The sequence below is a fragment of the Embiotoca jacksoni genome, unplaced genomic scaffold (genome assembly GCF_022577435.1).
Source record: "Embiotoca jacksoni isolate LCO1_2020_lvr unplaced genomic scaffold, fEmbJac1.0.p SCAF_6, whole genome shotgun sequence".
NCBI classification, from domain to species: Eukaryota; Metazoa; Chordata; class Actinopteri; family Embiotocidae; genus Embiotoca; species Embiotoca jacksoni.
Window position 1 is genome coordinate 15,483,063 of NW_027185414.1, and position 26,514 is coordinate 15,509,576.

Here is a 26,514-nt window from a genome sequence, read left to right on the forward strand (position 1 = left end):
TTGTAGTGGAACCCCTCAGTTGCCACTACAAAGACAGGAGCTCAGACAACAAGACTCTTCCCACTGTCTCCTCCTCCAATTTCCCTGTCCTCTTACAGAGCGAAGCAGCCAGAGAAGCCGCCCCTCAGCTGCGGATTAAAGCATGAAAATTTGTTTTCGTCTGGAGTTACAAATGAGCAATGCTAAGTGCAGGTCTAGCTTCTACTCAGCGGACATCTTTCATATGATGCAAATGTTCAGCTTTCTGGTAGACTGTGACATTAAAGATTTTCATTTTAATATGCTCTTTATAACAAGTTATTGAGAAAATTCAGTGTGACTCACACTTGTTGATGAACATACACTGCATTAAATACCAAACTCCAAGACCTTACATGTATGTTGCTTCTCTTTCAAATCTGTATGGCAGAATTGACGTTCGTCCTACCAGATGTGCTCCGTATCTGGTTACAGATGTCTCGCCAGTAGCATAATCCTTGGCCTGTGTCCTCCTCTTACTGAGTGATAACTATTAGACACAGAAGTAAAATGTTTTTCATGCATCTTCATGTGTAGAAACTAAAAGAATATGCATGGTTACATGTTGTTGGATTATGGCAGACAGAGCTAAATAGCTCTGTTCAGTTGTTGGAGAAACCTGTTGATCTTTGAATGATTTTTGAGATTGAAGGCAGAATTGTTGATGCAGTACTCTTTCTTAACATACCAGAGATTAGTGGGACTATGTGACGGACTGTTATTGGCCTTATGTATGACGTGCTTTTTCTTGGGACAGTACTTGTTAGTCAGCCCTGCAACTGTTGCTGCATTTCAGTGCCAATCTCATCATGAGCTGTGACAATTCCCCAAAAGCTGGAAGGTGCCATGGATCTGCCTTAAAGACAAAAAGAAACCATGTTTCAATTTGAATAGATTGGGTCAGCTCATTATTACAATGCAGTGTTTACTGGATATCAAATTAGACAAAGAATGATAAAATAAATTTGATGATACTTGTGTGTATATATATATATATATATACACACAAGTATATATAGTATTCATGTACAGTGAAAATATTTGGGCACTTAGGTATTTAGCACTGATAATGCTGACGTGTAGGCATCAGGAGAATCTAACAGGGCATTGCTGATTCTGACATTCACTCTGAAGTTAGAAATGTTTTGAGGCCATATTGCATAAATCATAGCCAGCATGACCATAGCTGTAAGAAGCGCCCAGTTTAATTAAAATGAAAATTAAGTCAGTGTTGAGAATCTTATCAACTTGGAATTCTATTCTTTTTCTTATTCCTCTGACATATTTATGAGCAAATGTTACAAGTACGTACTGATGTTGCTTTTCACTTTTATCACTATTTCATTGTAAAATATTTTTTTGTTTTGCAAGGCATTTATGATTTTGGAAAAATGTTTATTTCAATTCTTACCGTCATAGATTTAAGTATTTTGCTTCATCTAAGCCACCGTGTGTTGCAGGTGAACCCATGGCCATAGGTTTGGTTTTCACTTTGAATGTGTGCATAAAAAAATTTCCTTTCCAATGAGTATTCAAATGTTCATTCAGTATGTATTTGCATGTATAACTTACTCACAAAACACATTCAAGATACACAGGCATGTATCTTCTGATTTTAAGCAGCTATTTTACATTTTATTTAATTGATATAATATTCGGGCTAAAACTATTAATTTAAAACTATATACAATAGGTTTTCATGATAAATGTCAGATGAAAATAACCTGTAGATGATGTGTTACTTTCTTTGAACCATCTGATTGCTGTAAATCATCTTCAAACCAAACATGAGTTTCTGAAGCTCAGTTCTTTCAGAGGCAACACAACTCAAAAGTTTTCTTGACAAATAAAAACACGCCTTAAAAAAATCAAATTTAAAAATGATTTAAATGGACTAATGTCTTCAATGTTTGAAATATTTGAAATGTGATACTTCAAACTGTTGTTCACTCATCAGATTCAGATGCTGCTATTTCTGGTGCAGCGAGCCAACAGTACATAGTACGACTGGTCAAGTATTGCCCATACCTGACTTTTTCACTATTCATCATAAAAGTTCCTAATAGTAGCATCATAAAAGCATCATGATAGCTCTGCAGAAAACACACACACGTGCCAGTTCTGCATCGACTGCTAACACTGATATGATCTTTTGAGACTGGTGAAAATATTGATTGGGATAATTTCCCAGCACTTTGACATGTCCCTACTGTCTATACCCAAATTTATGCCTGTGGGTGAACCAATATAAATCTCACACTTAGCCTATTCACTATGGGGTACAGGATGTAAAGGATGTATTGTTTTTAGAAGGCAGCTTTCCTATTTAGAGAACTCTACTATTTACACTCAACTGGAAAAATGAAATCCAAACCCAAACACCTTACAAATAATGTGCATGCGATTTATGGAGAATGCCTCAGATTTTCATTTGTGCAGTGCTCCTTGCTAACAATGCACCCCTTTGGAATGCCATCAGAGATGATAAGTGACCGATGAAGTGGTCCTCTATGTTGCTAGAAAAGATTGATTTGCCTTAAACATACAGTGATTTGTCTTTTTAAGAGTGGAAGGGTTCAGCTTAGGCACGGTGAGGCTGATATAGCGCTGGTACCGAAGTCCACAGGGTTTTATAAGAGACGCCACACAAAACCTCTCATGGCATCTGAGATGAAAGCTGGCCACAAGAAGACAGGTATTTTGTAGTTGAGGGACCCTGGGGACGGCATAGTGTTCCATACACAGAGCTCATCACAAGAGGAGCCGCCCTGAGTGCCCTTAAGCCCTTTGTTATCCTGGGGTAGAGTGCGGTTAATTAGCAACAGTCTCTATAGCAACTGTGTTGCGGTACAAAACAATTTCTAATTTCTGCTTCTTAGCTTATTGTGGTGTTTACCTGAAGTGTTTTGGATGTGCTGAGATCAGTGTTGGCTGGCGCTGTGCCCATTCTCTGAGGGTAATTGTGGCTGCAATGGAAGAGGCTACCTCTGTTTGGACTGCATCGCCGCTGCTTGCCAGGGCCCCAGAGTTTACTTAAGAGAAGATTTTAAAAAGTAAAAGGGAAATGGAGGGCACTGGCCCCTAACCAAAGACCTAAGACTCCACACTTGCATAATTCACCTGCTGTGCTGAGCTGCATTCATTTATCCCAGAAATAGAGTTGATAAATGAAACAACACGCTTCACTCAAATTGTATGTTTATTCATTGAGTTATGTATTTGTACGACCCAGCAAGCAAATGGCATTGGTGCATTTTTCTCAGTTACTGTTGAAAGAAATGGAAGAACTGAATTTTATTCAATCTACTGACAAATAAATGTGCAAATATATACCCTAGTTATAGGCTATACAAGGCGTGTTTTTGCATCTGAGGAAGCAAGGCCACCAGTTGTACATGATGTGTTAGCTTAAAAGATGGAGACATAATTATCTACCTTGGAAATTGAAAGTACTTTTTAGGCCTGTGCAGCTAACTGGATGTGATAAACAATAGCAGTGAAGATGTTGTTTTTATTGTGAAAATATCAAACATAGTAAACAACATGACCGTGGTCCATATTATTCCCATTGTAAGTGGACTGCTGGACACTATGCCTCCATCTGCACGTGTCTTTTGATGTAAAGCTTTTTTGTCCCCATTCTGCTGTTTGCTCTGCCATCTCTGCAGTGATCCAGCCCAGACCCCTCCTGTGGGAACTAAGTGGCACTTGGTTTGCAGAGATGCCAAGGATGAGTTAGATATAATGAGCAGACCTGGCTTGCCCCCGATGGCCCAGCACTGTGCTCCTCTGGGGCTCGTCTCATCGGGCCGAGCATGCTCTGAGACAGAGCGAGCGGACCTAATCCTCCCTGCTGGGCAGATAATGAGGAATTCTGGGATCAGCTCAGGCTCCCTGAGTCACCTGCATTCACTCAGAATGGAGTGTGAGGAACTTCATTGCAGGAGAGGCATCACACACCTTCAGAATAATCCCTCATTTGTTCCCCTGCCATTGTCAGTGTAAGACTACCATGTTTTCACACACGTGGTAGTGGAAAAAAGTCCAATTATTTTATGTCTCCCTCAAAAGGAATAACTGTTGAAAGTGTAAATAGTATTGATGCAGTATGATGGGGAAAGGAAGAAGTAATTTTGGGATTCAAGAAGATTCTAGTTTTTAAGGTTGGGTTGCGACAAACTGGTTATTTATTCATGATGGGTCACCGTGTATACTTCTTTCAGCCTGACGGGAAGCAAACATGCAACTACTGCTGATGCACATGCTTCACCAAGCACAAATCAACCTGTGTTTTGACTCTTCTATTAAACACCATCTACTCAACAGGTGTTTACAGAGTTTCAGTTGTTATTGATGTTAATTCAGTATTGATGTGACTGACTATTTTAAAATGAGAAGAAAGAGACCAAGAGACTGCGAGTGAGAAACTGAAACTAAAACTAAACTAAAATGTGTTGTGTAATTTGTGTTAGTCTGACATTTCACAGTGATGTGTATGGGCATTATTGTAGTAGACTTTGAGAGGATGTCTCATAGGATTGACCTGTATGGATTGAAAACATTTCCAGCAGAGAGCGTTATACAGTCCACGAGGGATGACCGGTCTATCAAATTGTTATCCTGTCACTCCAACGATGTGAAGTACTCTTTAATGTGGACTGATGCATTTATTCATTGTTGAAAAGCACCCACAACAGTTAACTTGTGTAATTCAAGCCTGTTTTCATGTGATTTTTTAAATTTTTATCTCTCTTTCAATAAGCCTTTGCTGATGGTCTTTCTGCACATCTTGTTTTGGACAGTGAATGAGGTGCACACATGGCTGTAGTGCCCAGTAGACACCAGTCACTGTTTGGATAACAGATGACAGCAATATCTAGATTACAGACGATTATAGTCCAAGTTTATTTCACTGTGCATTATTTATGTTTATATTTATTATTTTATCTTTACCTTATCATCCATTTTGGTCTCTGTGGCTCTGAGAATGTACAATTAATCAGACTCGGCCCCAAAAATGAATCTAGATTTCGAGCTCTCCTGTTGCTGAGCAGCAGAATTGATTTTGAAGTGCATATTATTTCATGGCAGTCTGTTCAGGGGCAGATTTCAGCTCCAACTTGTGTCTATGTTGTGGTGACCAAGCATAACATGTTGTGACTTGTGTGAGATTCCAGTCTCCTGCCCACAGCCTGGTGTTGGCGGGGGTTCATGCCTCACCAGACAGTGGTGATAGAGGAAATCAAGGTGTTGGCAACAATGACGCTGACCAGAGTGTAAGGAGATGTAACTAAAGGTATTGATAGCTGACTCTCTGAGACAGACATTTTATATTTTGTTTTGCATATTGGATCTGCTGTGTTCATATTTATCAATTGCACAAATACAACGCAACATTATTTTAAAAAGAGCTTTAAGCTTAAACTAAGAGTTGATACACCACCTATATCTCTTTCATAATCACATGGTGTACATCTACAGCCATCTGTAGATTTGTCACAGTTTTTCAGTGCAGAACATTAATCCCAATAGATTTTTTATTTGTATTGCATGCATTCCCAGATCTACATTGGGAAGAGGTTAAACAATTTGAGTCGTGAGACTGTGTTTGAGATTTTCTGATTGTCCATTGAAGTGTTTGGGATGAATGGTTTGATAGCAGGCTGTGGCTCTGTGCCTGCCTGAATCAGGAGTACATGGGGTGTGTCCCTGCTCTGAGGTCTATGTGAGGCCCTCTGAGCCAGGCTGCTGGTTTCAGGTTGCATGTTCCCAATTGGCTGCTTTTGTTTGACTAAAACACAGGGAGACTCTGGGCTTCTTAAAGATGCAGTGTCACTTGTTTGTCCTCTCTTCAAGAATAAAATGATCTGTTTCATGCTGATTACATCATATACCATTGATGAAACACTTTTATTCTGATGAGATCATCTCATACTGATGGGACCATTTTGTGTAATCAACATATGAATGGAATCTGAATGCCACTGTAATGCTCTCATCCAGAGTACAGGGACTACACTCCAGTGCTAACACAGACTGTCATCTCTTTCTTTTCTGTTAGTGGAATGGAGGAAGGTCTCTTAGCACTGAACAGCATCCCAGAAAACAAAGAAAGACTGTAGCCATGGCTATTAAATTATCATACTTAATGCTGTGTTATGATTTGACCCTAATATCATACATGATCAACCCTTGTAACATAACAGGAAGAGGATGTTTATAATGCTTTAAATATATGAATTATTTTCATATAGACTGTTTGGTACCTTTTCTCCAAACTTGCTTTCAATTATAACTTTCAGTCAAGACTCCCCCAGCTTGTGGTCATGAAAAGAACGTGAAACAAAGGACTCATCTTGTCCACGTAGTTTGACTTCTCGTTCATACATATTGGTCACAGCCAACATGTCTTCCTTTGTGCTCAGATGCTGAATTGATCCTGAGAGATTGAAAATATTGATTTGACTCAGTGTCTTACTTTGTTGTGGAGAGGGAGAGGGCGGGAGGGGGGCAGTGCACCTTCCTCGCTGTTAGCGCCATGTTCACACATTGGACTTGCCACACAGCCAGTTCCTCGGGAGACTCATAATTACAGCCGTCCTTTCAGATTAGTACAGCAGCCTGTCCAACTGTGGCTTCACTCCCATGTCATTTATTTCATCCTTTTCCCTCTCCTGAGAGGAAGACCTCAACACAATGACCAGGCCAGCCTCTACAATAATGTATGTGATGATAAACACAGTGGCTCCTAATTGATAGAGTGATTCAGACAAGGGTTGGCTGTGCAAATTGGTCCCCTGTGAGTATACTGCACAGGACTAGCAGGTTTCAGATCTGGCCCTGTTTGAGAGGCTGTGAGAGAGGAAATAGAATAGGCTGGACCTGCTGAGTGATAAAGAGGCTGTCTTTACGTCTGAATACAGGCACAGTTCAGCAAAGGTTGGCTGCTGTAATCCCCTCAGTGTCTCCAGGAAGGCTCAGGTTAGTGACCTGCTGCTTTGTGATGTCTTGTAAGATTTTGAGAGAACACCTCACCTTTAATCCCCCACTGCTCAGCTAACACATTAGCTCAAACGCTCCTGACCCAGCCCCTGCAATATAGCCTTTTATCCAGCTCAATAAGGTCATTTGAAGTTAAGTATTGATTTCTTTTGGTGTCCAGAGAAAAATGGATTTTTAAAGAGCTGTTAATTATAGTTACACAGTGCATTATATAGAGAACATTTTCATGACTGGATTTTGAAGTCCTGGCTGATACTCTGAATCATCAATTTAGTTTAAAGTCTCAACATTTGTAATGGTTGTCAGCAGAGCTTCATGTGTTGATGAAAACAGATAGCAAATTAATATATGAGAGTGACTTAAATATCTAGTGAAGAGAGACAAAATTACAGATCTGCATGGAGCAATGAAGAGACTGTAACCTTAAAATTAAAACAAAATTAACATATACACCCTGCTTTTTACATTGTTTTCATTTGCTCATATTTTTTATGGAGCTCTTTTATTATATAATTCTGTCAAACCTTCTTCTGCTGTAGTTTAATGGTACAGACAGCAGAATTAGCGCCACCAACTGTTTATGACAGTGTACACAACTTACATTTGCACATAGTAACAATAGTGAAAAGATCTGATGCATTTATTTGAAAGGTTTTATTTGACAACTTCCTGGAAATTAATTATAATTTTGCATTAAATTTGGATGGAAACTTCTGCAGTTAAACAGAGGGACTTATCAAATGAATTTACAGCAGCTGATCAGATTCATGCTCTGTTGAACTGTTTCATCTGAGCACAGATAGAAGATGATGCAATTAAAACATCTCTCTGTTTACCCAAGAATATATTTCTAGTTTTTTAACCAGTTCAGTTTTATCAGGCTAAAAGACATTGGCCTTCTGTGCAAATAAAAGCATAATAATATAAAGAACAAAGGCCCTCAAGAGTAGAACAAATGTCATCATCAAAAGTACAAAATAGAAAAACCCTTTTAGTGTTTTGCCTCTATGTCTTAAAGCAATTCTCAGGCTTTGAAGTAAATGAGCTGGTCTTAATTGTAGGCTTTCTTATCATTCACATCCCTGCTTTTCTTGTCTAAATGAGGACTGAATAGAGTTCTTTCCTGTGGATATACGAGGAACACCCATGTACATGTGGGGCTAGAACTGAAAGAGCATGTAAGAGTTTTGTGACATTTAAATATGGCTATGTGTAAATTGAGTGTGTGAAAATATTGCCATAATAATCACCTTCCACTGAATCAAGAAAAGTGTAAAATTCTCACGAGTTAAAAGCCAAAGTACAATGAAAATACATCACAATACTACACATATAAAAAAATGATATTTATGTGTGTACGGAAGGTCCTGATATTTACGCATTTAGCAGCTGAAACATATGCATGCAGAGTCATTTTATGAGAAGATAAAGTTTAAAGCTCTCTATTTTACCTCGCAGGCATTAGGCTGGTTTATCTCTGTGTGTGTGTGAGAATGTGAGTGTGTGAGAGGAGGAGGGATTGCTATTGTGTCTCAGAGAATAGCAGTAGTGTTTGTGATCATCATGGTGTCACGCCTGGCCTTGAAGTCTTTCTTATGGACCCACACTTCTAGTGAGAGGGCCCAACAATACAGCAAGTTAAAGCACTTGTAACAAGCAGCTGGTGGACTGGAGTCAGATGTTACCATCCACAGACATTATATTTTCACTTCCGCAAGAGATTTCGCTGCTAAAAGGTTTTGAATACTCAAAATCTCCAACCTGGAATAATACCAAACAGACAGAAAAGACCTGTAAATGTTGCTGCAACACCCTCCTCAGGAAACACCTGCAGGGTCTGGCCAGCTGCTGACATTTTATATTTACTTGTAATTGTTTAAGCTTACATAACTGACATATTGTGTTCAGGATTCATTCCTGAGATTATTCATCACACAGGTTGTCAGCATGGTCTTTGACCTCTCAGCCAGGGCGAGCATAATGCTAAACTGATAGCATGCTGTTTTCCCTCCAAAAAGGGCACTGTCCATTTCTCTTTGAAGCCAAAAGTCACAGGTTCTCCTTCTCTTGGCAACTGTGTTTTCCCATTGATATTTCAAGTAAAAGGCTTCCTGCCTCCTATTCCCAAAACCTGAGACGAATGCCTTCATATTGTTGGTTTAGTGTATTGTGATGCTAATGTCTGCCTGAGACCCTTGAGTCATCTATCACGGATGACAGGAAAGCTTGGGCCATTGTGTTGGCCCAGCACACCACACACCACTACACACCACTACACACACGCACACGCGCGCACACACGCGCACACACGCGCACACACGCGCACACACGCACACAACTAGGTACTGGTCTACACAACGATGCGACATAAGAAACCAAATACAAAGTTTTGTACCAACAACTACATAAAATATTTAAAAATTATCTTCACAAGGAAAATTCCTTTAGTTTGGAATTTTTTTTTTTGAACAGTTGAAGTTATTAAATTAGGCTTTCAACTAAAAAATATTTTCAATTGTTTATTTTACAGTCACGATTAATAACTTTTCTTTAAATAGTGGCAAAATTACAAAAAAAAAAACCTACAAAAAATAATAAATCTAAGAACCTTTTTGAAAAATCCACTATTTCAAGTTTGGAGAGCTCAAGGTAACATTGGTGCATCACTGACTGTGAACAACAGACCAAAACTCAACAACAATCAATTTGCAATTATGTTAAAGATAGAAAAGCACAAAATCCCAACTTTTAAGACATTGTATTTTTCTTGCTCCCATTTGATTAATTGAATATTTCAGCTGTTTATTATTTATTGGTTGTTTACTTTAGATCAAGTATTATTCAGTATTAAGGGATGTATCGTAAGGCTGCAGCTCATCTATTTTTGTCAGTGATAAAGTACTTCCCTTGCAAAATTATTTTTTTTGCAAGGCCAAGGTGATGTCATCATATGTTTTGTTTTGTCCAACCTTCGGTCTAAAATCCTCAATTCTCCCTTTCGAGCTGGAGCCACTGAATGTTTTTGTGTGAAAAAAGTAGTAGATACGACAATGCCATTAAGTATTAAGTTTCTGTTGAACAACTAATTCAATAATCAATCATTGGAACTCTAATATACCAAAACATTGAAAGAGAGAAGGGAAGGTTTCTTTTCCAAAACATTAAATAACAAAAGGTAGCCAGAGGTCATAGCACAGTGAGAGATGCGGCTGTTACAACCTGCTATTAGAATCATGCCTTTTTTATTTCCAGCCTGTAGCACTGATTTAAGGACAGTTTGATAATAATGTAATATGTGTTAATTAAAAGATGAGGATTGAATAAATGGTTAATATGCTGGTCACCATGTTGCTCTATGTTCTGTGAGGTTGCCCTGTCAAATGGTAGAAGCCACACACACGTAGGCAATCTGCCGACTGATTCTCAGCCAGGCCCGGCGCTGTCTCATGGCAGAGTGCTGGGCCAGATGTGACTGTGGTTGTGCCTGCATTAGAGGGAAAAAGTCTGCTTACAGGAAATGGATGCTTTTAAAAAGAGGAAAGAAAAAAACAACCTGAAGCAGAGCAGTAAACTATTGTCCGTGCTACTCAAAGGACGTAACCAAACCAGTTAAACAGTTTAATATGCCATTACTTAAATTAGCTCCTGTATTTATGTTACACAGGTTCATAAAGAATTTGATACTCATAAAGGCTTTGATACTGTATTCAATGGCAAACCTTTGTTTGCTTGCCAGTTGAGATTTAATATGCTTATGTTTATCCCTGTACATTTACAGGAAAGATGACAAGCCATGAAACATTCATATATGGTATGGATATGGCTGGTAATTCTGTTTTATTTTATGTTTTATACATTTTTTTGACCCTGTTTTTATGCACAATAAAAAAACATTTTTGGGATCACCCTCTTGGGATTTAAACACTGCTTGAGGGCCATATGTTCTATCACCAAAAATGATTTTAAAACTAGGGTTATGGAGGGAGTACATTTGTCAGACTGTATCTGTTGACTGTAAGATCTTTGTAATAATCTCCATGATAAATTTGAGCAAACCCAAGATGTCTGAAAAAATATATCAGTTGAAGATTTATGGGAATATTAATCAATATTGCTGAAACCTTTTGACATAACTTGAACAACAATTTCTAAGTCTTTTGTAGAGCCAAAATGATTGATTGATTAATTGATCAGCTAATTCGGAAGACAAAATTAACCTGTAACTATTTTGATAATAGATTATGCATATTAGCTATTTGTCATGCAAAAAAGCCAAATATTTGCTGTTTCCAGCTTTTAATATGTGAAAAGTTGTTGCTTTTCTTCATCTTTTATGATAGTAAACTGAATAACTCTTGAGTGTGGGCTAAATATAACAAACATTTCAATATATATGATAATATATCTAGTAAATGATGGTATGAGCTGTCAAGAAAAATAATTATCAAATTAATTCTGATAATAATTGTTAGTTGCAGCTTTGTATTTCTGAGTGCATTTTCTATTCGGGTGATGTATTTTTGAACCGTGTTGTTCAAGTCCCTAACACCTGCAAGTCACAAGTGTTTTTCCATCACATTGAATATTAATTACCCAATGTTAAACAATTACAGTTTAGCTATTAATTATTATTAAGTGTTCAACATACATTCAAAATGTATTTGAATCAAATGTTGCTTCACCCTGATTATGTGACATAACATTTTTTTCAACTGATGCCCGCCCTCTTGAAATCTGAGAAAGACTCAGAAAGAATCAACAACAGGAATTATTTTATGTCATCTCAAAATTTGGCAACAAATCAAATTTGTCTTGATGTAGGACCACATTGTTAGCAGTAAGAGGCAACTGAGTTTCAGAGTTTTTAAATGTTTTCAGTGCAGCTACAATAGAGTTTGTTAACAGTGTGTTCTCAGCTATCTAAATCATCATCCATAAAGGTCAAGTTTTGATGTGTCCCTGAGAACTGAAGAGAAAAGGCTAATGTCTAAATGCACCATTTTATACTGATGTTCAACAATGATTCAGGATGTAACCCACTTTAGGAATGTTAGTTTCTTTACTGGGAGAAACCTTAATAAACCGACCTAAACCTAAAATATACTACATATAAACTACCTCACCTTCCTTCTATTGGAAAATCTCAATCTCGTATATTTCTATTGTGCAGCGTGGCTCGTAACATCAACATGCTGATGGAAAGAAATGCCGTAAAATAAATATAATTCTGTAACAAGAAGCTCTCTCGTGCCTCTTATAGCTCTTACTTTTGGATTGACTAATGCTGGACCACAATTGTTCCAGCAGTCGAGCGTATAAAGGTATTCTACACATAACTACACTAAAACACCCCTTTATCAGTAGAGAAGATAATTGCAACCTTCTTCCATGTGGTTTTGTGTTAAGTTGGTAGTGCAGCAGAAAAGAAGTCAATGACAAGAACCTCATTTTGTCGTGTTTGGATGACTGTGTTCATTGTGGACCAATTCCATAAATGTCCAGAACTTGGTATCATTACCGCCACAGATATCAACCTTGGATTTTGGTAAAAAAAAAAAAAGACCGTCTGACTGAGATTATCGTTGCAAAAGTGAATTCAGTTAGAAATAGTCTTTTCCTCGGTACTTTGTTTACTGGCTAATGGCACAGCCCACTGTTTCTACATCACACAGCTTCTTGAAATATGATCAACTTCTGACGACAATTTCTTTCACTGAAGATCTTCATGTGATGAATCTCAGAATTGACAATCTGAGAATTGTTTGAACAATTAGTCAGTCAATTTATAATTGATAGGAAAGTAAGCTGCAACAAGTCATTTTCTTTGACAATTCAGTATTTCTGGGATTTGGAGTGTTGCTCAGACAAAACGAGCAATTTGGGGTTTTCCCTCCCGTTACAACACTTCGGTATAGCGCTCAAGTGCTTTTCCACAGCACCCAAGCCACATGGACACAAAAACAACTAATGCAGACTGCGAGAGAGTGCATGTGTATGTCTGAGGATCGTGACCAGAGACTGCAGCAGAGTGTGAGGTTAGTATTTGACTAAAATGTTACACTAAATGCCCCATTTCCTCAAGATCCAAGCCACATTCCCATATCTAGCTTCCTCCAAGTTCAGGGGAACCGTCCCTGTCCTTCCAGCTGGATGCTGGACACAAACTGACTAGGGAAGGATGGGAAGATTATTCCTAGTCATACCAATGTTTTGTCATTTCTATGCCACACAGTACATGTTTTCAATATTTTGAAATGGATCTTTCTTTTCCAAGTTTGAGAGGATGAGGCAAAATCAAAACTGTGCAAATTTATGCAAAACGTATATCAGCAGATACATTTTTACTGAAGTCTTCACAGTGTGTCGTTATGGTTGTAGAGCTCAATTCTACAACCATAAATGGAATTTGGATTTAGAAAATAGTGGTTTCACTAAGTTATTTCTGGGTGTGGTATCTTTGAGGTTGGTCCATAGTGGACTGTGACAATACACTCCATTGTTATTCAAAATAGAGGCCATCTGTCCCAGGTTTCTCTGAGAAAGGATGCTGAGGCCCAAATTGGATTTCTGACTGAATGAAGAATCAGATACTTGGGGATGGTCTTAAGAACGTTGAGCCACCATCTCTTTGTGGGGCTGCTGCTGGAGTGCCATTCATATGTTGGAGAACCTCCAGAGTCATTGAGATTCAGAGAGCGAGTTCACTCTGGCCAGGTGGAGGGCTCCTCCAGCTGCTGAACAGAACAAATCTGCTCAGGGTAACATTATAAATATTTAATCCTTTTCCTGCTGCTTTGAGTGACAGGAACAACCCATAAAGAGTTAATTTGTCAGCTCTCTCCAGGCTTTGCTACAAGGACTTTACTCAACCCTCAGGCACAGACTTTCAAAACTAATAATCAGAAAACATTTTAAGCAGAGAAAGGGCTTTTTGAAAAAGTCATTAAAGCAAAAAGTAGATCTTGAGCTCTGCCCCGATATTTTCCAGTAAGCTACTAAAGTCATATCAGTGATATACTGCATTTTAGCAGTTTAAATGTATTCATGCGTAGACACATTGATTAGACAAGTATAATCTTTAAGGCGACAAAATGTAAAACAGTTTACTCGGTTAGGAAGATTTTATTTGCCCGTTATGGTACCTACATGTTTTGATACACATCAACACAACTGCAGTTAATGATAACTTTTCAGTCACCCAGCAGTGTTGTAGGTGGAGCTAACGCATCAGGCTCCTTCTTCAAGTGACTGATGTCACAGAGGCAACACTGTTTGGATCACTGGAGTAAAGTCCAAAAACACAGCTGCAGTTATATCTTGTTGCCATCAGTGGCACCAAATAGAATAAAATGGAAATCTTCAAAATTGTCATTTCAATGCTCATTTGAATTTGTCTAATTGCAGGTTTTTTTTAAAAAAAATTTAATAATTACAGTCATTTTTTTTAAATTATTAATTGATAGTTTTAGATGACTGACATTTCATTCACCCACTGTTCATAACACAAATAATATAAATTAATCTTCTAATCTCGTATTAAATGCATTTAATGTGTTGCATTATAAATTATGTTAAAACTTAAATATATTTTTCACAGTCTTTGCAGAGGGATGCTATTAGTGATGCAGAATCAAGACAATATTGCAAATGATAAACTCATATCCACAGCCTCAACATGGCCAACTTTTTATTTGGCACAAGAAAAAAATATATATATCTGTGATGGTAATTTGTAATCCTTTGTGTCTTAGTGGAAAATTTTGCACCTCATGAATGTCAGCCAGGAAAGGCAGAGCCATGTCTAAAACATTTTTAGTCCTTCACATGTCACATTTTTTCAACAACTGTTGTTTTGCAGCACAAACACAGGCAAAAACAAAAAAAGCAAGGTAGCCAGGACTCGGTGAGCTTTTTTCCAGCCTGTTGAAAAGAATGAATTATTCAACAGTAAGCAAGCAAGCTTTCAGCTGGCCATTTGTGTGCTTTGATCTAGGAATCAGCAGTTTGCATGAATGCCTGTATTGTCATGTTGTGTTTCCACAGTGTGTGAATTATTGAAAATAGTGCAGGTCCCCGTTCATCTGGTAAAGTTTACACTGCAGGCCCACTGGACAGGCATGCTGGAATTGTAAATCTCCAGATGTTGTTTATTTGTTGTGGGAGATCACATGACCGGTTCACTCATGGCCCTGCCAAAGTGTTCAGTGTGAAAAGAGCTTCAGGGTCAACCAACAAACTACAGCTCAACGGTAACCCGCCCCATTTTGCTCCATAACAAAATGTGTAGGAGTGGCACACAGTCAGGTGTTGCAAGTATCAAAGATGTCATGTAACTGAAAAGTGTTTAAAATATTTAGTATTTTAAGTTCAAAGAGTTATGATGACAGCTAAGACTTAGCCTTTTATTGTAATGGTCAAAAGGCTATAAAATGCTGCTTCTGCCTCAACATTTCAATAATTGTTCCATGATTAAAATCAGTTTTTTTTTTTTTTTTTAAAGTAATTCATCTGTAATCTTTTTTTTTTTACATTATTTGGCCTTAATCTTCTGAAAATAGATATTATGAAGCACATCTGTAGGCTAAAGCTAAAACAATTAGTCAAGTAATTCATTAGGCAAAAAAGAATAACATCATTGATGTTATATTTTTTAGCAAAAATGGCTAAAATTCACTTGATTAAGATTGTAAATATATTTTTAGGGGTTTCATCTGTTATTGAAAACTGAATTTCTTTAGCTTCAGATGGGTTAGTTCAATCATTATAGCATCTTATGGACCAAACAATTAAATGCAACAATAATTTATAGATTAATCATTGGTTGTCTCATTGGATGATAACGTACTTAAGCATCTGTGCCTCACAAGATGAAGCTTCAACCTGACAACTTTATTTTTTCATTATACAAACAACAGGCAGATAGAGAAAGGTTTTTCACTGTTCTTCATACTCTGGATCTATCCAACGTGTTACCTACTGTGTTATCCACATTAATGCCTCTGAGATTCACTCTTGCGCTCTGTCACATTCTGTGATCCCTGTTGTGTTGCCATTGATGGAAAATGCCTTTCCCTCCGATTCCCTAAGATACAGCTTATTAGCACATGTGCGGTACATTGTGGGCCCATTGTGTTGTAACAAAAGTAAGGCCTTTAATTGATAATAAAGTAAAGGTAGAAAAATGTTCCATTATATTGAGGGTTTGGTAAATTTCATCAAGGAGTAGAGCAGATCCATGGCATTGGTTGGCTACAGCTGGACACATAATTAGAGTGCCTCCTTACCTATAATTTGTGTAATAGTTTTGGTTGGCAGCATGTTATTACCATATGAAAGGGCTAAGCAGGGGTCATGTGCATTGCTACAGCAATTAGTGCAGAGCTGAGGGCAGAAGAATGTTTGGGGCTGTTGTTAATTGGAAATCTCTACAAAGCTATGCTTTAATTATAATTTAGTCAGAGCTGCACTGTTTTAAGCCCAGTATATTCAGTTGCCATTATTTTCTGTAATAGTATGAACAGCTAGGTCTGCTTCCTTTCAAAGCATTGGGCTTTGAAGAGAATGAGACTGAATTAGATTAATTTTAAAGGCTGTGCTGCTGCTGTGAGTTTTTTTCATGCTAATGTCACACGGTGTTGTCACTGGGAAACTGGATCTGGTTTGTTTTGGAGCTGTACATATTGTGCCTCCTAATTTGCAAGCGCTCGAAATACGGTTATATCTCTTATTTACTTTATAGTTTGAAGTATGATTCCAGGATTATGTCTGTAAAAAGATTATCATCTGAATAAAGCTAGACATTTTCAAAAATACTAAACAAAACACCGTTTTTAACTTTGTTTTGTTTTTAACTGTTGCACAAAATAAAATTTTTACTTTTTCTCAAACTGAACAGCATTAATTACCTGTAATATGCTTCCTATCAGATTTGGCATGAGACAGATTTGAACAACTATTTAATCCACCACACTGACAGAAGACCAGAAGCAAATCTATAGAACACAGAGAGCATTTTTACACACTCGGTAACTGATGCACACAGAGCTGCAGACCTCATACCAGGATGTGTCTTCTGTAGGTTTTCTCAACAATTTCTGCTCTTGTTTTTTTTGCTGTAGATATTTTGGATTTTTAATTCAAAACTCATCTCTGTGTGTTTTACTGTTTCCGCAGGTCGAAATGAGCTGATAGCCCGATACATCAAGCTTCGCACCGGGAAGACGAGGACTCGGAAGCAGGTAAGGAAAGAGAAAAGACGTGTCTGTTGCATTAGGGTCAGAGGGCTGTCACATCTAGATGTGTTTAGACTGTTTCCTTTATACCTGCAGGAGAGAAATAAAGCAGTACAGAGAATGAGAGCAGGTTATGCTGTCAAGGGGACTTTTGAGGCTAACAAGTGACCTGTCACTGCAGTGTTTCATGAACACGTCCCTCCTTTGGGAGATTCCCAAAATTGTCACTCTTCCTTGCACTTATAAATACAAATAGAACTGTAGTTATTATAGGTTTGTTCAAGAAAATAAAAACAATTCTTTAATTTTAAAAGTTTTTACGTACAATATGTCAGCCTTTTATTTTAAATGCAACCTTTCATTTTCTGCAATAAAGAGGTTATGTACAATAAACATCAGAGCATTACTGTCATTTAAAAACAGAGTTTCCACTGGAGCTTAAAAGAGAATCATTCCTCCTCATGACTAAATCATGAAGGTTGTGCAGTTGGAGTGAGTAGAAGCCTGATAGGAAGGTGGAAGCCTTAATACATTGATACCATCTCTGATCAAAGAGTAACACGGACTAATCTAAGTAATGTAGAATTCAAGGTCTGTCTTCTAGAAATTGTAATAGTGAAATAAATCAAAGGATACGGTTGATTCTTGTGTTCAAGTTCACTGATATTGAATTGCTCTGACGGTACTCCAGCGTCACCATGAAGTCCAACGGTCTTCCCTCCAAACAGGAAACTCCCTGTTTGACCACTGACTTGAATGGCAGAGATAAACAAGCCGGGGTCTGCAGTGACGTTCGATCACGGTGTGAATTGATCAGTCTGGACCAGAAAAGCCGTGTGGTTTCTTCTCCTCAACACAGAATCAGACTGAGACTGTTATCTACTTACAGCTACACCAAGAAACACGTCTGTTCCTCTGTTAGTTTAAATATATGTCATGTACAGTATGTCATTAATTTGATAAGCCAGATGAGATCAAATCAGCAGCAATTTTGATCTTTAGTTTACTGGTTCCAGCTTCTTGTTATTCTTCTATTATAGCATGCTGAGTATTAAATCAACCTGAGTTAGAACTGCAACAATTATTAAATTAATTGATTCATGAAAAAAATAATTTAATTTAAATTAAATCCTTCCACATTGAAGAGGCTAAGACCAGAGAATGTTTGGCATTTTGGCTCATTCATTTTCTGGTGATCAATTCATTGACTGATTGTTTCTGCTCTAGTTTAAGTGTTTGGCATTTTTGCTGTTTTGCTTTTGCTCGTTTAAGTACCAACCTAAATAGCAAGATTTTGTATGAAGAATCTGTTTGAGTACTCACCTTGGGTGTGATTTGAATGAATAGTGTCAGAGCAGAATGTAAATCTACTTCTCGAAGATGTCATCAACACACATTACTTATCTTTCAAACTGCTACTTTCACTGCTCAATGTTTCATCTCAGAATATAACATAATATAATTTAAGTGGTATGCACGTCGGAGGTAAAGTTGGCCGGTGAAATGCCAAGCCCAGCTCCCGTAAGGATACTAGACGAGCCGATTTTCATGCAGCACACAGCAGATCACATCTGTGTGCTCTTAATGTGTGCTAAAGGGGCCTGCATCCCCCTTAATCAGTTCACTTAAGTGACGACAACACACAGCATAACGCTTTATTGGCTGTTAGCTCGGTGTGTGGTTGGGAGACACTTCTGTTATGCACCATATATTCCTGAAGTGTTTTTAAACAAAGAAATGTGTAATCCACTTTGTGCTTTTTTTGTGTGATTTTTTTCCTGGTTTTTTATTTTCCCTTTTCTCTTTTTGAATGGAGGTGTCTAGTCACATACAGGTCTTAGCAAGAAAGAAAGTTCGAGAAATCCAAGCTGCCATTAAGGTACGTCTGGCTTTGCCCAGTTGCAGGGGGCTTTTCATTGCCATGGTTACAGGCTCTTCCTTTGTTTTCCTCCCCTCCCCTACCCCGCAGGTGTCTAGTCACATTCAGGTTCTTGCCAGAAGGAAATCTCGTGAGTTTCATTCCAAGCTAAAGGTATGCGCTTTTCTGCTTCTGGGCTTGTTGGTTGCTGTGCGTCTTAACTTCCTGTTTCCTGTGGTGACAGAGTGAATGCTGGGTGCTCTGAGTCCCTCTAACCCAAATCCTCTGCTGACTGTAGTCTGTTCAGCTTTTCTAACCTCCCTTCACCTTCTCAGTCATCTCTAACTCAGACATGCTGTCACTGTTCTGTCTACTTGGTTTCATCTACATCTACTCTCCTCTCATTATGGGCCTTTGCTTGGAGAGCAGCTGCGCATCATATCACATCATGACTTTATGTGAAAGTAGTAACCAAAATGTTTTTATTTCCATTAATAAAAAAGGATAAAATAGATTAATATTAAAAAAAAGATATATTATACAAGAGCCTGACCAATATTTAAGTTCGATACTTGTATTGAAAATGTCAAAATATAATAACAATATATTGGCAGATACGCACAAAATGCACAACACAAAAAACAGTTGTTAAGCATCCCTTAAATTTGTTTTTCTAAAGAATTGTGACCAAGATACATTATGCAAGACATTTTACAGTTAAACCAGACAAAGTGCTACTGCCCTGCTAATAACTCTGTTGCTCTACTTTACCTAAATGCAGCCATTAGCATGCTGTCTTGCACACAATGACAATTGTAACATGCTGATGTTTACCAAGTATAATGTCCACCATCTCAGTTAAGCTTGTTAGCATGCTAACATTTGCTAATCAGCAGTAAAGCACAGTACAGCTGAAGCTGATGGGGTTCTCATCAGTTTTGCAGGAATGTAATAAAAAAAAAAAACTAAGAATAGGGCAAACTGGAAGTCAAACCTGGTGGTGGCGCTAGAGGAATTGTGAACCGGATTTGGGCACTAAATGCAAAGTCAGGAGATCACTTAAGTCAGTATAATTATTCATATTCTATCATTATTAAAAAAATATTCATAATAGATCAATATTTTGGAGGCCATTAATGTCTGTACAAAATGTGGTTCAGATATTTCCATCTGGATCAAAGTGGGGGATGTTTTTATGTTGCAGTTTCTAGAGCCAGACCTTTAGCATGGCTGAAAGTAAAAACGTGTCAAAGCTTTACTGTTGAAAAACACTATGTATAATGACGAGTTTCCTAATAATGTCCAAAATACATTTAGCATTTCTGTACTGAGAATTTATATTGGCTGCCGTATACACCAGTACAGGTCATAACACTGGTCAGTGTATTGGTCCGGATCACTTACTGGTCAGGCTCTAATTTTTATGCTATTAGTAATGATTTATTAAAACTAGAATCAACGTGTCAGGAAGCATGCTGCCATTGGCTGTTGGTGAGTGGCTGAGAGCTGTAGGTCAGAGCAAATCGTCTGCTTACATCTTTACTAAGTAGACTTCATAAAAAACGGGGTCATGGCAAGGGGGGGTCTGTGTTTAACAATTGAAGAGGAGATTACACCGCTACCTCCTTTGACAATGTAACCCAACTTTTCCCCGCTGTCAAAGCCTCTGTGGTCCACATTCAGAGCGGTGAATGGCCGTGAAGCTGGCTGTTTGTGAAATACCCTCTCTGCTTTCTTGTTCTCCCTTCAATCTGTTGATAACTTCAGGCTCTCACAATGCCATGGCTGTCAGTCGCTTTCCTTCCTCCCAGTTCAGATGTCGTCATTTGACAACGTTCTTGTCACTTATTTCAGAAATAGTGAACTCTGTTCAAATCACTGAAGAAAGCTTTTCAAAATGGCAGATGAGCTTTGTGAAAGAAGTAATCATGAATAATACTGACCTGTAATTTAAGGTATTTTATGAAGTAATGCTTGTATATCAAAGGACACTCCTCCCATGTGCCATTTTCTTCTTTTCTTGGGGAGCCGACGATACGTTTTGACTTTCACACTTTGCTCCACTCCCAGTGTTCAACGCGAATTAATGACCCCTCATTTGTGTGTGTGTGTGTGTGTGTGTGTGTGTGTGTGTGTGTGTGTGTGTGTGTGTGTGTGTGTGTGTGTGTGTGTGTGTGTGTGTGTGCTCAGACACAGTCAGACAGGCAGCTTAGCCACATGAATGCCTGGTCTTTCAGGGGCACAGGCGGCTGTCTGAAGAAAAACAGACAGCTTTTGTATGAATCCCTGTCTTTTCTCATTTAAAGCAAATTAGAGTTCAGTGGCAAAATACAAGTGTGCCCTTCATTTTGGGGGGCATCAAAACCTGCTGTTTCTGGTCTTGTCTATGGCATTTTAGTGGAATTACAGTCATTATGTTACTCTTCTGTTGTTTTGTCTCAAATGATGACTACTGATCAGATTGTGGAAATTACAGAGACTAACACTTTCACCACAGAGACCAATTGGGGATGGTCTTAAGATCATTTGTAAACACTAATTTCATAATCCATTGTTATTAAGTGTTCATTACACATGTGTGCATGTTGAACTGTCTGAAGAAGATAAAACATTCCCAAATCATAGTAGAATGATTTTCAACTGATGTTTGGAGCTGTAACGCTCAGATTTCTTTGTGTTGCTCAGACTTGAATTGCAGCAGCTGAATTGCACATTTACAATAAAATCCTGTTTGTTTGCATTTAGGTTACAAGTATGGTAAGTATTTATCTTCTGTTTGTGATGCTGTTTGTGCTTTAATTAGGGCCTGCCTCATCCTTGCTAGTTTTGCATTTGCTCCTACCATAGAGACACAATAACTGCTGCCCAGTGTTTCCTCCATTTATTGGTGTCTGTGTGTCATCATACTATGAACATCCTGTAGCTTGACTCTGCTCCACCATCATCTTTCTGCCAGCATGCTTACCTGTAGCTTCTGCCACCAGTGAGTCTGCATGGGTTTTCTACTGTGTATGGGTTGTCCGTGTGTGTAGTAAGTCATTTTGTCCAAATTAGCGCACTTCTTCGGACACTCTCTGTAAATTCATGTTAAACGAATTAAGTTAGGGTATTTACTATAAATGTAAATGTAAATTATTGATAATTTTACAACCTTTTTTCCCAAAGATTATACAAGGGAATGAACTGGAGTTGTGAAAGGCGCTTAGCCATGTGGGATTGGTGTCCTTCACTTTTACCTGGGAAATTCTCTGGGATGTTTTGACATGTAGCCAAATGCAGCCTTGATGGAAGTGCTTCTGAATAAGTTTGTAAAAAAGTATTTTAGTGGTAGATTAGTCAACAAGCAGACTTTCATTTAAGTGCATACCACTGGTAGCCACAGTATATTGGAATTCCATTGTCATTGTTTAGCACATACCTTTAAAAAGAAAGGCCTACACTTAGCATAGCAATGCAAATGCTGCTTCTTTTAACCTGCTTTCTGTTTACTGTTGTGAGAGAGGTAAGTGGTGCTTTCAGTGTGTTGTTTAGAGTCTGTTTGTTGGTACCTCTGCAACATGCCCCTCCTCTCCCTTCTGTCTGAGTGCTAAGCCTTTTGTGACTGCTGTTAAAGGACCAAGCCGTGAAGGACAAAGCCCTCCAGAGCATGGCCTCCATGTCCTCGGCTCAGATCGTCTCTGCCACGGCTATTCACAACAAGCTCGGTCTGCCAGGCATCCCTCGCCCAGCCTTCCCTGGAGCAGGGGTAAGAGCCTCCCCGGCACCCTACTATTGATCCATCCTGTCCAGCTTCACCCAGGGCAGCAATGGGGCCAACCACACCAACACCCGGGCCAAATCACATTACACACCACAGCTTTGCACAACTGCCCCTATCAGATAAGCACATGATCAAAAGGAGTGGTAGTCAAGATAACTACATCCACTGAACACAGAGCTAAGAGCCATTTTGATCTTGTCGCTAACAGCTGCTCACAATTGGATGTTCTTTGTTGTTTGTTGTTTGTTGTCTATTTATATATCTAATTCTGTAGTTATGGCAGGGTATGATATCGACTGGTCAGCCAGGATCCTCACAAGAGTAAGTATCATACTTTAATGTCAGAAAAGAAAATTAGACATGAAAATGTCAATCTCTTATTTTTCCTGTCTTTTTCTGTTGCAGTATTAAGCCTTTCACCCAGCAACCCTATCCCATCCAGCCAGCCGTCACAACAGCCATTTCAAGTGAGAATTTACCAACTGAAAAATAGTGTAAAGCTCTAAAATGCACATCATACTTGTACCCTTGAAACAACTCTGAAACTTGTTTTTCACATCTATATAATAATTTAATAACTAACTGTAGTGCACTCAGTCCCTCTACTCTTTTTTGCTGATTCACTTGAAACATTTCAGAACTGCCGCCTTCGTTGTTGCTTCTGTTCCTTTAAACTTACTGAAAGATGTAGCAGATTGCTGTAAAACAAACATGTTGATAGAAAGAGGTCTGTTTGGAGATAGCAGTGACAATACATTTCCCCGCAGGTCAAGCACATTATCTACAGTGTTGCTCCTGTGGGAGGGAGGGAGGGAGGTGTGGGTGTGGGTGTGGGTGTGGGAAGGGGCGGGGGGGGGGGGGGGGGGGGTCGAGCAGAGCATCTGATCTGAGACTAAAACTACAGTCAACAACTGCAGTTTTTTTTTTTTTATAACTTGTCAAGCACATATAATGTTGCTCAAATATTATCAGTCAGAATGAAAAATCAATACAGCTGCAGACAGCCCTGTTGTGCAGCATGTTTGGCTGCATTCAGAATTTATTTTCTGTCGTAGCTTAGAAAACCAACCATTTTATTGATGCACTGACCATTGATATTTTTCTTACCCATGTGTAGTTTTTTGTGAATTTGCTCAAAATGTTTTATGAATTAATGACTTGCTTTGCATTTTTATGTCATGTAAAGAGTAGTGTAGCCAGGAACTCCATTCAGGCCAAAATAAACAAACCTGAGTACTAACAGATGTCCCCCAAATTCTCAAACGATATATCTAATAACATGGGCTTCATTTAGTAAAGTGTTTTGAAGTGAACATGTTTATGCTGAGAGAATGAATCTTTGATTGCTACTGCAGGTTATGAGCCCACAGCAGCTCCAGCACCCACAGCACCAGCCTGGCAGGGCCGCTCCATCGGTACATCTAAACTCCGGCTGGTGGAGTTCTCCGCCTTCCTCGAGCAACAGAGAGACCCAGACTCGGTGAGCAGAGCATTTTACCAAAGCATGAAATTTCACTATCTCATGGTGTTCGTTCCTGCTTCTTATCATCCAGTCCTTTCCTGTATGAATACACTGGGACATTTTCCCAGGCAGAGTGTCAGCTGAACGGCGGCCAAAAGGAGCCGAGAGGGGCGAAGCCTGGCCTGTAGCGACACATGGCACGAAAACCTGCAAAAATAATGAACGACTGTATATTAATCAGTTCCTTAAAAGGCACTCTAAATCTATATGTATCCTGTAAAGTTCAGCAGGACAATACACCGACTCACTAAGTGTGAGCTGACTCATTTCTTTTTTGTATTAGTAACTTAATGATGATCTGCATTTTCCTGTGTACTTTTGGGATTGATATTGAATGACAATAGCTATTAATCTTACATGCATCTTAATGCTTGAAATTGTTGTATTTGCCCTAAAGGCTGCATGCTGAAGAGGCTGCTCTGTGAGCTCTTAAAGTGAAGTGCAGCACCACATGACAATATTTCGTACAGTCACAACAAGGGCGAAGATCCTCTGAAAACACAATGATATTCTCTAATTTGCTGCCTCTTTCTATTTGCTTTTGGCTATTCATCATGTGTGTGATCTTCAACAGACCACAATTTATACTCACTTTGCAAAACCAAACAAATATTCTTATTTGAAAGTTTAAGAAATAGAACCAACCTTAATGCTATTTTCGATTTAGTTTGATTCTAGTTGTCTTTGATGCGGAAATATTGAAGACTGAATTAAGCTAATCTACTATCAACCTGTAAGAAAATGTATTATTTCACTGTATGGTTTTGCCTAATTTAAGGTTTGTGATAAATCCATCATGGTCAGAATTTGTGGCATCACAATTTAAGTTCATAGAATTTGTCAGAAGTCAGTCTGGCATTGTTTAATACAAATGAGGGATCAGTTTGTTTTTGGCTTTAGTGGAGCAGAATGTTTTTACCTAATTTGTGCGTCATAAAATAGAACAATTGCTTTAAACCATTCAGACAGACAAATAAAAAGCAATGTTGCAGAGGGTTATTTCTCATCAGCAGAGTGTATTGTCGTCAATCTAATCCTGACTACCAAGTGCTTATTATCGTGGTTATTTGTCAGAACCGGCTTATTTTGCTTCACTAAATCTTTCTGTACTGAAGACTTTGTGGATATTGACATGTAATTCTGTCACAGATCATTTTTATGTTATTATGTGTCTTGTGCTCTTCTAAATTCAGACTGGATAGACTCGTACTTTACTTTTCTGAAACAAAATGATACAACCTGAAACAGAGTTTCATCATTTTTATACACCATATTTTAGAATATGTTTCTAAAATAATGTATTTACTCTTTCAGTACAACAAGCATCTATTTGTACATATCGGGCAGACGAATCATTCCTACAGTGACGCCCTGCTGGAGTCGGTGGACATTCGTCAGATTTATGATAAATTTCCAGAAAAGAAAGGAGGACTGAAGGAGCTGTACGGACAAGGACCTCAGAATTCCTTCTTCCTCATAAAGTTTTGGGTGAGTGTGAATTATTATCATCGATGAGTTTGATAGGTACCATATGAAATTGCAGTTTGACCATGTTTTACTTACATCAGTCTTCGTATCATCGTAACCTTTGGGACAAAGTGAACTATGTAAACGTGACGGCAGAATCCTGTTCAGTAACGGCGTGTTCAGGTTGGTGTTTAGTGATTGGGTGTAATCAGTCCACACAGAGAAGATTGCTCTCTTAATGTTTGCAGAATGCACTCTGCTATATTTGGACTTGCATAGCAGGAGAGCTTTTGATCAAAGCACTCACTAATTCAGTGTAATATCTCCAAACAATGGAGTGACCTGGTTGCACTCCTAATGGCTGTTTAAACATTGCATGTATTTCCTCCGTTATGCAAAATGCTAACTAGCGGCAGCCAACAAAGTAGGACCGTATGCACTTGGACCAAGTCCCCTCAGATTCCTTTTGAAGTGACCGACAAATTTAAATTTCAAATGAAAGACAGAATCTGCACAATAATGAACGTATAACTGCTTTGCTTAATGAAGGAGGAGAATGTTGTAGGAGGATGTCGTCTCTTTTTGTGTCCATAATGAACAGGATGTTCAGGGCATAGAGAGGTTGCCCTCCAGGACCAGACCCGTTCAACCTTGT

General features: G+C 38.5%; 1 protein-coding gene across 5 annotated transcripts in view; it reads left to right on the top strand.

Moving 5' to 3' along the window:
• tead1b (TEA domain family member 1b) overlaps positions 1-26,514 on the top strand; it is a 47,849-nt gene that overhangs the window by 15,539 nt on the left and 5,796 nt on the right. For 2 of the 5 annotated variants that reach the window (XM_069173812.1, XM_069173811.1), the window contains exons 4-11: positions 17,194-17,258; positions 19,069-19,284; positions 21,856-21,867; positions 22,724-22,855; positions 23,145-23,191; positions 23,276-23,337; positions 24,226-24,350; positions 25,707-25,880. In XM_069173812.1, the coding sequence (XP_069029913.1) occupies positions 17,194-17,258; positions 19,069-19,284; positions 21,856-21,867; positions 22,724-22,855; positions 23,145-23,191; positions 23,276-23,337; positions 24,226-24,350; positions 25,707-25,880 (833 nt within the window). The remainder of the gene's footprint in view (positions 1-17,193; positions 17,259-19,068; positions 19,285-21,855; positions 21,868-22,723; positions 22,856-23,144; positions 23,192-23,275; positions 23,338-24,225; positions 24,351-25,706; positions 25,881-26,514) is intronic. The other 3 variants (XM_069173814.1, XM_069173813.1, XM_069173815.1) reach the window with 3 other exon arrangements.